Source organism: Perissodus microlepis, chromosome 6 (assembly GCF_051167445.1).
Source record: "Perissodus microlepis isolate ML-2025 ecotype Zambia chromosome 6, ASM5116744v1, whole genome shotgun sequence".
In the NCBI taxonomy this organism is placed as follows: domain Eukaryota; kingdom Metazoa; phylum Chordata; class Actinopteri; order Cichliformes; family Cichlidae; genus Perissodus; species Perissodus microlepis.
Window position 1 is genome coordinate 16548632 of NC_140466.1, and position 13756 is coordinate 16562387.

The 13756-nt window shown below is 39.2% G+C and overlaps 1 protein-coding gene across 1 annotated transcript; it reads left to right on the forward strand.

Moving 5' to 3' along the window:
- Window positions 1-7151: 7151 nt before the first annotated feature.
- Window positions 7152-11376, forward strand: s1pr5b (sphingosine-1-phosphate receptor 5b). The gene is made up of 2 exons (XM_084931092.1): window positions 7152-7285; window positions 8592-11376. Exon 2 carries the CDS (start codon window positions 8859-8861, stop codon window positions 10068-10070), a length of 1212 nt encoding a protein of 403 aa, XP_084787218.1. The 5' UTR covers window positions 7152-7285; window positions 8592-8858; the 3' UTR covers window positions 10071-11376.
- The last annotated feature ends 2380 nt before the right edge of the window (window positions 11377-13756 follow it).

Below are 13756 nucleotides of genomic sequence, written 5' to 3' on the forward strand. Positions count from 1 at the left end.
TAAGGATATGATTTGAAAGAACTGAACACAATTGATCAAAGTAAAGAATTTGAGCAGTCATTTTCTGGCAGTTAGACACAAATGAAGTTACAGAGCAAAGTAAAGCATAACAATAGTAGGAAATAAGACAGGACTAGCCTTAGAGGGCTAAGGCTAAGGCTAGACACTGATGGTGGTAGAAATGAAGCAGCAGGAGACTTGGATAAAGTGAAAATGTGAAGGAGGTGAGTGTAGAAAGCAAAATGACAGATAAGCACTAAGATTTAAACACACAGAACAGAGGCGGATTGTTTAGCAGAAGTTGAAAATGGATTAGCCAGAGAGATGACACAAAAAGTAAGCTTAGCAATGTGGGATGTGATAGACTAGCAGAAATGTAAGTAGATATTTAAACAAAGATCCTCTTGAACTTAAAGCACAACCGTCATCATTAGTTTCACTATTAGCTAATAGTTTTCAATCATTAAAAGATGCAGGGTGAATTATAATAATGCATTTTTTCCACTTCTTTGTGCGTTTCATCATGTCCATTCCAAGAAATGTATTAATAATCATAACTTCCTTGTATTGAAGTTATGATTATTCATCTTTATATTTAGGCGGTTATTGTTATTCTCTCACTGATAAATTCAAAACCTGTGCCAAACAATTAACCAGAAATACAGAGGAGGAATGGATACTACATTGAAGGGTTTCAGAGAAGTTTGCAGTTATTCCCACCGACAGCATAGAATTCTTGTTGAAGCATAAATTAAATTAATTAATAATAATGAATTATATACTGACGCTTAATATTAGGTATCCAGAACAGAGAACGCAGACTTCACAAAGTGCAAAGTTATGAAAATGCAGATGCAAAAGTTCTCAAAGTTGTTTCATGGCACATAAATGTGGCTAGGCTATGATTGGATTAGCATAGCTAATGCTAAACAGGAGAAATCTATTAGTGTGGCTCAATCCCTGTTAAAAGTTTAAAACACATTGATCTTTTTCTTTATTACATATTGTATGTTTACTATTTAAATGAAAATATGTTATTTTTAAAAACTATTTCTTAGTGCCTAGTAAAAGCAGGCCTTCCGGCCTTATTGCTAAGCTAAGCTAATGACTACCTGGTTCTAGCTTAGTTTTAGTGCACGGATTGTCATCACATTTATATGAAAGCTTCTTTCTGATGATGAAAAAAATATCCAGCAGAGGTAAGTCGAAATTTTTAGTTCCCCAAATTTTAAATTACTTCTGAGTAAGTAGAAATTTTGAGAATTTAACACAGATTTTTAAGTTATTTTATTGAAATTGCCTGCTGCTAAAACCATAAAACATTTCTTATTAGTGAATTTTATTTGTTTGAAGCCTGGTTGAAAGTTACTGTCATTGCCCGCACTGAACTTAATCAAAAACAAATATTTAACACGATTAATGCCGTCACCATAACTTTAGTTTGGTTTAGAGTTAGGGTTTAGTTTGGTTTTATGAACATATGAGGAGCTAGTTCTTTAGGTGAGCTGAATAGTATGTACTTTAGGAATAAACACAGGAGGGGGAAAAAAAGAAGAGGAAGGGAAATTTAATTTTAAATCACTTCCAGTCACACTAACTTTACATCTGGTTGACTTAGTTGGTACTGTGCCCATTTTGCCCGAGTCCTTCTCTTTGTAAAACACTTTTTGAATGGAGATTTTAAAAGAGCAGAAAGAGAACTGGTGTGAAAAGAATGTGTGTTGAAGTCAAGATCACTAAATAAAAAAGCAGATTAAAAGAGGAAGAAAGAAATAAAAAGGAAAAGCTTTCAGGTCCGAGCTTGTCTCTGAGCCCTTCTTGTTCTCACCTTATCTGCGCCTTGGCTCGGCATTCTTACAAATGATTTCAGGATACAGAGAGAGGCCAAAGCTTGGATATCTGGGATTCATTTACATTCTTACTGGTTTGTGCTTTCCCTGCTTTCTTTCTTTTTTTTCCAAGAAGATGGAATTTCAAGGGGCCTAAAAGAAACAGAGCAGGAATCATTCAAGCAAAAAAACCCAAGCGTGAGCGTCCCACAGGGATCCGTATGGCTGCCGTGCGGTTGTAATGTCTTTGTCCGCCCATCTCCTCTGATTACCATCAAGTCTCTGGAGATATCCATGAGGGCAGAATTCGTGTGCATTCATGTGTGTTTGGAAAGATGAGTTTGAGCATGTTTCAAAAAAATGTTTGGAAGATAATTCCACTGCAGTTTCAATATGTCAGGATACATTTTGCAAATTCAGTACGAACTTTAAAAACTTTCTGTGAAATACAAGGTGTTAAATGATGACCAGAAAAGCTGATATAGTTAGCACACAGCAGTACTTTATTTGCACATTTTTCAGGAAATTGAACATTTGTAGTATTTAAATTTTTTATCACATAGTGCATGTAAATCCAAAATTCAGTACCTTTCCAACTTTGCTTTAGTCTCTACCAACTCTGAAGGGAAATTCCCATTTTTTACCAGCTAAATGCTCTACTATGACTATGCCTTCATGCATCTTGAGCAGGTCCAGCAGCTCCTCAGTTTCATAAGTGTGCAATGAATCCAAGAAGCTCTCAAAGCTGATACAGTCCTCCTCTAGCCTCCGTGTTTACTGAATTGTCTGTATGGAAATCAAATCAATAACAGAAACAGCATGAGTCACTTGAACTATACAGTAAATAAGCATTAAGGTCATAGTTGCATTTAATGGGAACTACACACATAGCTGTATTGTAACTACCACTTAGGCAGTGTGAAAAATATTTGAAACAACTGGAAAATGTTGGCTATTTATCTTCATTTAAAAAAATCACATTGTACAATGATCTTAGGTGTTAACTTGTTTGTTACACTTTTCTTCCTCTTTTTGGTCTCTGTCACTTATCATATCTGAGCTTGTTAAAAGATTTCACACAAATGTATCTCGGTAGTTTCCGCTTGGGTTGAATACACATAATACCAGAAAGCTACGCAAACAAATAGAACACAGGCTCTTTAGTATGTCTGCTTTGATGCAGGGCAGATGGTCCAAAGGGATTTCTAAACTATTCCACTGAGAACAGCTGCTTAAGGGAAATAGAGCTGATCCGAGGAGTGAGAGTGAACCCAAACAAAAGCTGATAATAACACACTCCCAGTGCTTAGTCAGACTGCAGAGGTGGATGACTTGACTGGTTTTGTCTTGATGAGCACCATTTTTTACATTACGTGTTGTAATCATAATTTATGATTATTGCCACCTGAAGTTTAAGGTTTTATATCTATCTATCTATCTATCTATCTATCTATCTATCTATCTATCTATCTATCTATCTATCTATCTATCTATCTATCTATCTATCTATCTATCTATCTATCTATCTATCTATCTATCTATATTTCTATAGATAGATAGATGTATAAATATATATATATGAGTAAAATCTGCGAATAAGCCAAGTTTATAATTTAACTGAGGGTTTGACAGTTACCACAAAACCTTTTATTTTATTTTCGTCAAATAAGACGTGTGAATGAATGCGTGAAAGTGTGATCATGCAAAGTCTAACTGACACAAGGCTGAAACATTTCCATGTCGGGAAACAACCACAGTTTGAACATTAACTCTGGCATTGCAGGAATGAACAAAGCATCTTGATGGTTGAGTGGTATGGTTACAACCCTTTGGAGCCAAAAGGGTGTCAGTATCTCACTCTAAACCCAGAAAGCTCTCAAATCTGGATCTCATTAGGCCTGTAGTCGGCTGGTGCTGGACTGAATACAACCAGAAAGCAGCCACACTCACCCAACAAAACTTCAGCACTGAAACACAGCCAAGCCAAGAGAAAAATAATGGATCACCAAAAGAGCGCTCAATGACCTGAACCACCCCTGTAGTCGAGGATGGAAACTGCTGTATAAAACCTGCAGATTGGTTTGGATGTCTGTTTCTGAAAACAGAAGTTTACGTGCATGCATTCACAAACACGTGCAGGGATCTGCACTGGTTTCTTTTTGTCTTTGAGATGTTATCTGGTGTTATCACTGTAATTGGAGCACTAGGTGGTCATTTCCTGCAAGACAGGATCGTAATTGTGATGACTCATTGTTCCTCACTGCTGCTGTCAGAAGATGACCAGATCGCTTGCACTGTCTTTCCCACAGCCTCCCCAATTCCTCAACAAATCCCTCCTTCTTAAACCACTGGGCCCTGCTGCCACTTCAAAAGAGCAGAGATCTTCCTCACCCTTCACTGGCCCCTTAACCACAGCAAGTTGGCTGGAAAATCCAAATAAACAATGCAGTGATGAGAAGGCTGAACTGTCTTATGTCATGCAATGAGGGCATCTTTTGACTGGGTATGGAAGTGTATTGGAAAATATATTGAAATGGAAATGGGGAAAGAAGAGAGACAGAGTGCTGCTGTGTACATCAGTATTGCAGGGACATAAAAGACAAAGGGGCACAATAGCAACTAATGAGGAATGTTTTCCTAGGATTACAGACCTGATCTGGTTTGCCTGATTTGAAAAACTTATCAGTCGATTAGGACTGAGGCCTGAGTGGTGATAGATTGCAGGAGGGTCAGTTGTGCGATAGCCTCAGAGAGACCCTAGCTTCTTGGCAGGCAAAGACCATTTAGATAGTCCTCTAAAGCCCAGTATGCCATGCTCATATCTTTTCCTCTTAGGTAATCAAAACCCCAGCCGTTCTGAATGCCTGACAAGCAAAAGCTGAAGCAGTGAAATAACGTCTGGGATATTTTAAAGTTTTATTGCACTGCAAAGAAGTAGGGCTTAGGTTCATGTGTAGGCCAAAATTCACCTTTACAAAGTGAAATATGTACTATGGTGCCATAAGAGTTACAGCATTTTCCTAGCTCTCAGACTGTAGGTGGTCCTTGTTTCCTCGATTTTCCAAGTGTTCATTAACTTTTGACAGAGATGTCTGTCCACACAGGCTGCAAAACATCAGGGATTTTAGAATATTAATACTACAGCTGAAACATCATGCAGACAGCTTAGAGAAGCCATTACTCCTTCGATAGAATCAAATCAGCCGGTTGGCTGCGGCCCAGTGAAATAAACCTCCTTTACAGATCCTTGTGGTCACATAAGTCAACATTAAATCCACACCCAAGTAGACCTGGTTTAGCTGAAAGTGTGTGTGTGTGTGTGTGTGTGTGTGTGTGTGTGTGTGTGTGTGTGTGTGTGTGTGTGTGTGTGTGTGTGTGTGTGTGTGTGTGTGGCCAGACATATATGTCAAAAATACATGTCAAGAGGAAGAGGCATGCAGTGTATGTTTCAGTTGTTTAAAAACCACAGCATATATAAAGTAAAAGATCTCAAAAAATATGTATGTCAGCATTCAAAACAAAATGAGACATGAGCATAAGTGTCCTACACCCACACCTCTCTTTGATGTGTTTTCACCCACATAGGATATTACCCTTAATGATCTCCTGATAGGAATCCCCCCCTACATGCAGCGGTGCAGACAGCAGGAAGTGTGAGTAAAGCATGTAACTTATACACCAACGCATAAAAACATCAAGACCAGGTCAAGTTTTGTGTGTTACTTGCCCTACAAATAGATAGAAGGTGCAAACACACTGGAAATAATATCAACATTAACTGGATGGAACAGAGGAATGGAAACCTGCTGATTTTGCAGTAACTCAGATAGCTCACAGTCATCTTTGTGAAGAAGAAAGTTTGTGCTATACCTGGAATAAAGTCATGTTTCTACTGCTGAGTATGCTGCCCCCTTTTTTAACGGCTGCTTTTGAGTGACCACTGGTTCATTAATGCATGTCAGCATGTGAGCAGTCACATTTAACGGCCTTTATCAGGTGAGGCAACCCTTAATGCTATCAGTACACAAACACATATTGTTGTGTTATGCACTGCCCACATGCTGACACAGATATACACAAAGAAGCTTGCAAATCCTTTAGCTAAACCAGTTATATTTGCCACACCAAACAGGTTCGGTAGAAGGTAGCCTCTGTTTGAATACCGTGGTGTAACGAATCAGAGGAACAGACGGATAAAGAGCAGGAATCTGAACTGTCAGAACCTGTGGGCAGAGAAAGTTATTTGAGTTACTCAGCTTTTTCACATGCATTCAATCACTTTGAGTGTTTCTCCTTCTACAGAGCAGTGTGTGCATTTGCACAACTCCAAGTGTCAGCTTTGAAACCCACAACAAACCAACAAAAGTTTTGTTTAACTTACATTGCTTCACACTTACCTCTCCCCTGCTTTGTTTAGCTCTGATAAACGGTCTGCAAGCCCTGCAGGGGAGGTTTCACAGGTAACCTGCTGAAGCATGTCAAAGCATGCTACAATCAGGTTCTGAGAACTGGGATGTCACTGTGGGCTTGAACCATGTGAATTAGATTCCTTTCACTTCCCTCACTGTAAAAGTAGAGTTTTTAGAACAGATAACCATGAGACAGCTAAATCGAATTTCTGTGGAACTTGACAGAAAAAAAAGCTCGATGTCCTTATTTCACTTGGCCCAGAGTGGGACTGTTGCTGCAGTGTTCAAAACTGGTTCTTCCAGTGTTTTTCCAAGTAGTTGCAAAGTTTCAGTGTATGAAATGTATCTGAAGAGTTGTAGCATAGCAGTTATTCATGGGAAAACATAAATACTTAAAAATGATTCTAATTATGATTATGTATGTGTTAAATCAGTGTTCTCCCTAGTTTTGGATTTTTTCCCCCTTATTTAACAGCACCTGTAATAATAGCGCTAACACTTAAAGGGAAATGAGGGCAGTTTAGATTTTAATCGGAGACCCAGAAACATTTCCTATGTTGTCATTATGTTTTCTATATTTAATGAGAGGGCAAGGCTTTGTGATGAAATAAGAAAAATTCAGTTGATATCATCCGTTTATATTTGTTGGTTCATCACTAACACAACATGAACCTTGAACTATAATCATGACTACTGATGTTGTATATTGAGATTCACAGAATACAATGAAATGTGATAAAGATCTCTGCACCAGCTCATCTGAAGCAGCACACACCTGTATGTATTCTGTATGTGTTCACGCGCACACACTATCTGTGCAAATGTGCAAGAGTGAGCAAGAGAGAAGAAGAGAGAGGGAATGTAAGGGGGAGAGACAGTTCAGGCTAAGACCAACCCCCGAAGCTGATGCATGTTTCAGCTAAGGTCACACTTCACTCCCTCTGCCTCGTCAGTTTGACTGTGACTTACTTGGTGTGCTTGTCTGGATTCTGATGACTGAACAGCAAATGAAGTGCAGGATAAAAGTAATACTACAACATTTCCCAGGTAATTTCTTTCGTTCTTTCTTTGTGTTTCCCATGTCTGATTCAAAATTTGACAATATTGTTACCATTTTTTCTTTAGACACTTTGTTTTAGTTGAAGTTGAAGTTAAGGCTTGTTTATACAGTTTAGAACACAGGCTTTATATTTTCCTGATTTGCGTAAAAATGTATTTGTAAAATCTTAACCTTGCTTTTTTTTTTTTATTTTGTATTTTTTATCACTGTCATACCAGGGATAAGCAAGGATGCCAAAATATCTTAACTAACATTTATAGATATTTCTCTCTAAGTGATATACAGGGGAAAAAAAACATTTTTCCAGGAAATTTGAAATCTTTGAAAGAAAAAAAAGTGCTTTAGTTTTTGCATACAAATGCTCATAGTGACATCATTTGACACAGAAATCCTGGTACGCTTTTATAATCTTCATTCATACTTTTCTACATTATGTAAATCATGACTGTACAATGGAGAGAGCCGACACACAGACACTATGCTCATGTTGCATTCATTTCCCAAATTCTTGCCAGTGAGCTAAATGAGTTCAAGCCTCCAGAACATTTGTTAAATGTTAACACATGACTCAAGAAAAAGGGGGGAAAAATCCTTCACACAACAAGAGACTGAAAAGAATGTAAACTTAATCACCTCTGACTGTATCCAGCCTAATGGCTAAATCCATCAGTGTATTTATATTGGAATTGGCCAATGGCGTAAACTTCAGACGTGCTGTTTCTGTATTAAACTTTGAGGGTTTAAAGTAGATTTGCATATGTGAAGTTGGCTCCAAACACACGTCATGTACACAATGAAAATGAGCTGCATGTGTGTCAGATCAAACGCACACAGTGTGATGGTTCTTGTCTAACAACCTTAGAGTAACTGGCATTTAGTTTATACACAGCTGCAAACCCTAAATGTCTGTCTGACATTAAATTTACCCCTCTGCTCTCTGCATCTTATTCAGCCCAGCACACACAAACAGCAATAGTTACTTTCTCTCATCTGTTTTAGTGAATAACAAGAGGTCAAGCCTAAGTTAAATGAAAATGAATATGCATTCATACTTGCCAGTACATGTATCTGTCAGACAATGCAGCAATAGATTTCAAATATTCAGCCTACACTTTGGTTTCTTTGACGCGCTCAATCTTTTTGGGCCAAATGTCAGATTATGGGACCAGTAAATATCCACTTTAATATGTACATTTAAAACTGTGACAATTTTAAGCAGTTATTTTCAATTTCACTGATTCTGCATTTCATCTTGCCATCATTTTTATGCTCTATTCTCATGTCTTTTTGCAGTGCATGTCTAAGCTCTCTAACCAGGCAGAGCTCAAAACCACCCTCTGCTGGCAAAAAGAGGCAAAGAAAACATCTGAGGATCCTGGAGGATTACACTGTATATGCTGCATGTAATCCCTCTATGTATTGAAAGGGCTCTGGCATTTTTTGTGAGAGTGGGTGTCCATTTGATAAATTCTTCACCGCTCCTACTACTGAAAGCACATCATCAAAGATGACTTTGTAGCTACTGAGTGCACACAGAATAGAAGAAAAGCAACATCAGGCATGGAGGCTTTAAATTCTTCCAGTAGAGTGACTTCAGCTTCACCCCCCACCTCCACTACTCCCTCATGTTCATGCTACCTGCAGTTCTTCTGTGAATACCAGGACAAATCTGTCATTGAAAAGCATTACAACTACACTGAGAAGCTGAGCAACCGTGATAGGCTCAAACCTGAAAGCATTGCCTTACTGGTGGTGTGTGTCCTCATCATCCTGGAGAACACTGTGGTTCTGCTTGCCATTTGGAGGAATAAAAAGTTCCACCTGCCCATGTATTACCTGCTGGGAAACCTGACTCTGTCAGACTTGCTGGCTGGTATTGCCTACATGGCCAATATCCTCCTATCGGGAAAAAATACTTTAAAACTGACACCATTGATGTGGTTCCTCCGGGAGGGAGGGGTCTTTATCACTCTGGCTGCCTCTATAATTAGTCTACTAGCCATAGCGATTGAACGCCATGTCACTATGGTGACCATGAGGCCGTATCATGGGGCAAAGCGGGGACGCATGTTGGCACTAATTGGTGCGAGCTGGGCCGTGGCAGGGTTTTTGGGAATCCTCCCAATATTGGGATGGAACTGCATCCGCAGACTGGACCAGTGTTCAACGGTGCTCCCGCTTTATGCCAAAAGCTACATTCTGTGCTGTGTGTCTGTTTTCAGCGCTGTGCTCTTGGCCATCGTGGTGCTTTATGTGCGTGTTTTCCGCATCGTCCGCACCAACACACAGCGCCAGCGGCTCGGCTTGTCAGGCAGCATAAGGAAGGGCTTAGCCAGGAAGTCAGAGAAGTACATTGCTCTCCTCAAGACAGTCACCATTGTCTTGGGAGTCTTCATCGCTTGTTGGCTGCCCCTTTTCATTCTCCTCCTGATAGATTTTTCCTGCCCCATCCGTGGATGCTCTGTGCTCTACAAGGCTGAGTACTTCCTGGGAGTAGCCATTATCAACTCGCTCCTCAACCCCATCATCTACACACTGACCAGTAAGGACATGAGGAGGGCCATTCTGAGGCTCCTCTGTCGGCCGTGTCTAATGACCTCGGATGGGCAGGTGAAGAAGATTGGGATGCCGTTTCTGGAGTGCAGTTTCAGTAAAACTGAGGTGCCCTCCCAGAAGTTAGAACCGGGTCTGGAGACCACCATTTCGTCTGGAAATGTCATCACCACTCCATCTCCAATTAAAGCCCTATACCCCAAACTTTTCAAGTCATAAAGACTTTGACTGACTGTGTCCAAAATGTGTAAATGGGTTTCCCGCTCAATAGAGGATATGTAGCACATCCACTATTGAGAAACAGTTCTGTGGGTTTTTTTTCAAAGAGCCAAAGAAAGGGGGGCGTATGAAAGACGATGACTCACCTTTGACAGTGTGGCGCAGTTATGGCAATATAACTGAATCACCGAATTTCATTTTGATGAAGCATACCAAACCAGAGAGCAAAGGATGTAATTCAAATGTGAACAAGCAATGGTTTTTATGTATATGACGCTAGCAATATGTCTCCTTTATTAATTTGCACTGACATATGCAACCTTGGACTCAATTATTTTCCTGGGCTTCTGTATTTTGTGTGAAGCTTAGAAGGATGCTTCTGTAAACTCAAAGAGTGAAAGACTGAAAACTATGTACTTGCTGGAATAATATGGAGGCTAACGTTTCTCATCTTGCAGTTTCTTAAGTGCCTTAAAGTCAGAATAAAAACTCCTAACAGTTACAGTGTGTAATCTGCAGACACCTGGATTTCGCTGGTTCGAAGACTGATCGTGTGCTAGATTTGCACGCGTAGATGTTTGGTTACACATATCTGTGTATGTGATGCAAAGGAATTAAGTTGACAGGAAAGAGGTGGCACCCTTCTTGAAATTACTGAATGCTGAATGCAAATAAAGTATGTGGGAGAGGAGGTGCAGAATTAAAACCCCCTGACAGTTTTGAAATGACAGATGGTTAACCTATCTGCGGTAGACGTGGAAAGTTTTTGGGGTCGTGTCCAGTTTTTTTGAAATGTCAGCCTGAAATCTGCAGTAAAAACTGCTGCATTTACAAAATGTCAGCATACTTAGCATGGGATTAACTGAAAGATAATGTTACAAGTAATGTTTACTTTCCACTGGCTGACAGCTTAACTCCAACTGAAACCAAATCAGCTGCAGTTGCATCATGTCAAGGCTTTACATTGCAGCTTGTGAAGAAGACAACCTTAGGAAGAAGTTCATTCAGCTGCATCACAATTTTTATGGATAAAAATATCTCTGCCTTTGTAAGTTACAGATCATTCTAAACTGGTATAAATTTACTGAGCAATTGTTTCAGTGCTTCCTTTCATTGTTCATCAAGTTAACAGAACATTTCAGTTAAAGGTACTGAATGATTTTTTTCTCTTACGTCATTCAAGACTTTAATTGATTAAATGAGGTTGTGGGTTTTTTGTACTAAAATGTATGTAGTGAACTTGATGTATTTGTGAGCATATTTTATATATCTCTATTGTAAATTATATATATATTTTGTAACAAGAAAACGTTAGCAAAATTTGTGTTTCTTTTCATAAAAGAAATAAAGTGTTTCTCTAAAACATTCCAATGGGTTTTCAATTTATTTTCACTGTTAGTACCCTGCAGCATTCTTAAGTGCATCAGTGTGTATTACTGTGTTAGTGTAGCTGTGGTTAAGCGAAGAAATATCGCAGGAAGTCAGCCTCCCTCATTTCACATCTGGTAATGGCATTGACCTATATACTTCAACTTTAGCCCATCTCAGTATGGCTTAACCTCCACACAATGCCTCTTTTAAATAAATACTTCTTAACCAGTGGTTAAGAGTTACTATCACCTCACACTGATCTGGCCTCCACATTGCCAGTCATAGTTAACATGTAGAGAGATTACACGGCTGTTATGTATCCAGTTAAGCTACAATGGAAAGATATTGATTGATTTGCAGAAAACTAAAAGAAGCTGCTAAATGGTTTTTCAGTTGTTGTTGTTGTTGTTGTTGTTGTTGTTGTTTTGTCAGGCCACTGTTAAAAAAAAAGTCAATAATGCAAAGCACATCTAGTGTGACAGACAGCAGATTTTTTTCATGTGATTTTAACTGTCTTTGCCCTAAAGGCATTCTGCAGTCAACCATAAACCCGTCTTCCAGGCGTTTGCTGTATCCACTGTGCCTGCTGGCAGAGGTCATCAAGTCAGGGAATCTTTCCTGCCCCAGCAGACTCAACTGTTCAAAGTCATGACCACCAGTGACTTATAAATAAAAGAAGTTGGTATGTGGTTTTTCAGGGTTTTTTTAAATGTCACACCACTGTTAGAAATAAGCTGTCAATAATGCCCAGCACACCAAGTGTAATAGTGCACCCAATGTAACCTTTAATAAACACTGAACACTAAGGTTTTGTTTTGTTTGTTTGTTTTCCTGTCAACCAGTGATTAAGAATGACTATCGCCTCACTCTCACTGGCCCTCCACATCGACTATAGTTAAAATAAAGAAAAATTACACAGCTGTTATGTATCCAGCTAATTTAGCTCCTATAGCAAGAAAACTGTGTTTAGTGCCTGCATTTATGTCTACATTTGTCTTATAATACTGCCAAAGTTACAGTTATGAAGACATGGTTTTTAATGCTAACATGCTGGTAAAGACTGTTGGTTGATTTGCATGAAGCTAAAAGAAGCTGTTAAGTTCTTCACTTGTTTTTCAGTTGTTGTTTTTTTTGTCAGGCCACTGTTAAAAATGTCAACAATGCAAAGCATGCCTAGTGTGATAGATAGCAGATATTTTCTTGTGATTTTTACTTTCTGTGGCCTATAGACATAAGCCCTGCCTCATGGTGCTAGAATAACTCTGATATGATTTGTACAGTGCAGGTGTTCCTCCAGATGTTTGCTCTATCCATGAGAACTGTGCCTCCTGGCAGAGGTCAACAAGTCTTTCCTGTACTCTGGCTTCCGTTCTGCTGCAACAAACTCAACTGTTATAAGTTATGACCCTTGATAGTCCCTTGATGCCACAGGCACAAATGAAAAACCTGTACTTTTCCTTGCTCTAGCAGAATTTGGGAAATTGCAGAGCTGGGGAACTGATAGTCCAAGTGTGAGTGCACTCTTAACCAACACTTGGACTATCAGTGTATAGGAAGCATCCATCTAGAAGAGCAGTTTGGTGCCTCAAGGCTTACTTCAGCTTTTTCCTCTGATTGGATCTTTACGCAGACACACAGCAGAGTCTTGGGGGAACTCTAAGTGGTGTATGAATCATGACTTGTCATTTCATATCTAGGATTTGCCAGTCCTTTCAGCCTTAAGGTGTATAGATGGAATGTTATCATGGACTGTATGAACTGTGGTTGCAGAGCAACAGGGCTTAAATGTCTTGGTTATATTATGGCAGGTCATTCCACGGGAGTAAACTCAAAAGTGAATGTTTATGCTTGCAGTCTCACAGTTAGCTTTTGGTGCCACCTTTTGGCTTTTAGGCAGAACATCAAATTCTGTGACCTGAATTACGTGTTTTGGAAGGAGGGGAAAAAAACCTTAGTGGTGTGTCAGCACTGCAAACAGATTCCTCCCAAGCTCCTGTGCTATGTAGGAGTCATTCATGTTTTAAAGTAGAACTGCAGGAACATTATAACCATGTCTCTAGAGCACACACCATTATGTCTGAGCAGCATAGTGATCGTTAAACAATGCCAGTTTAGTAATTTCCTGCTGGGGTTTCAACAATTACTCATACAGTTTTAAAGCAGTGTTACTGCATTATTCTATTTATTTTCTCATAATGAGATCCATTTTTAAGTTGCTGAAAGAAGTACCTGTTTTGCAGTTTTATCCTTTATATAGTATTTGAATCAGATTTTGATTGACGTTAATGCTGCAGTTTTTGGCTCCCTGCCAAAAA

Coding starts and splice junctions, on each gene's coding strand:
- s1pr5b (XM_084931092.1), top strand. CDS start 8,859: ATGGAGGCTTTAAATTCTTCCAGTAGAGTGACTTCAGCTTCACCCCCC.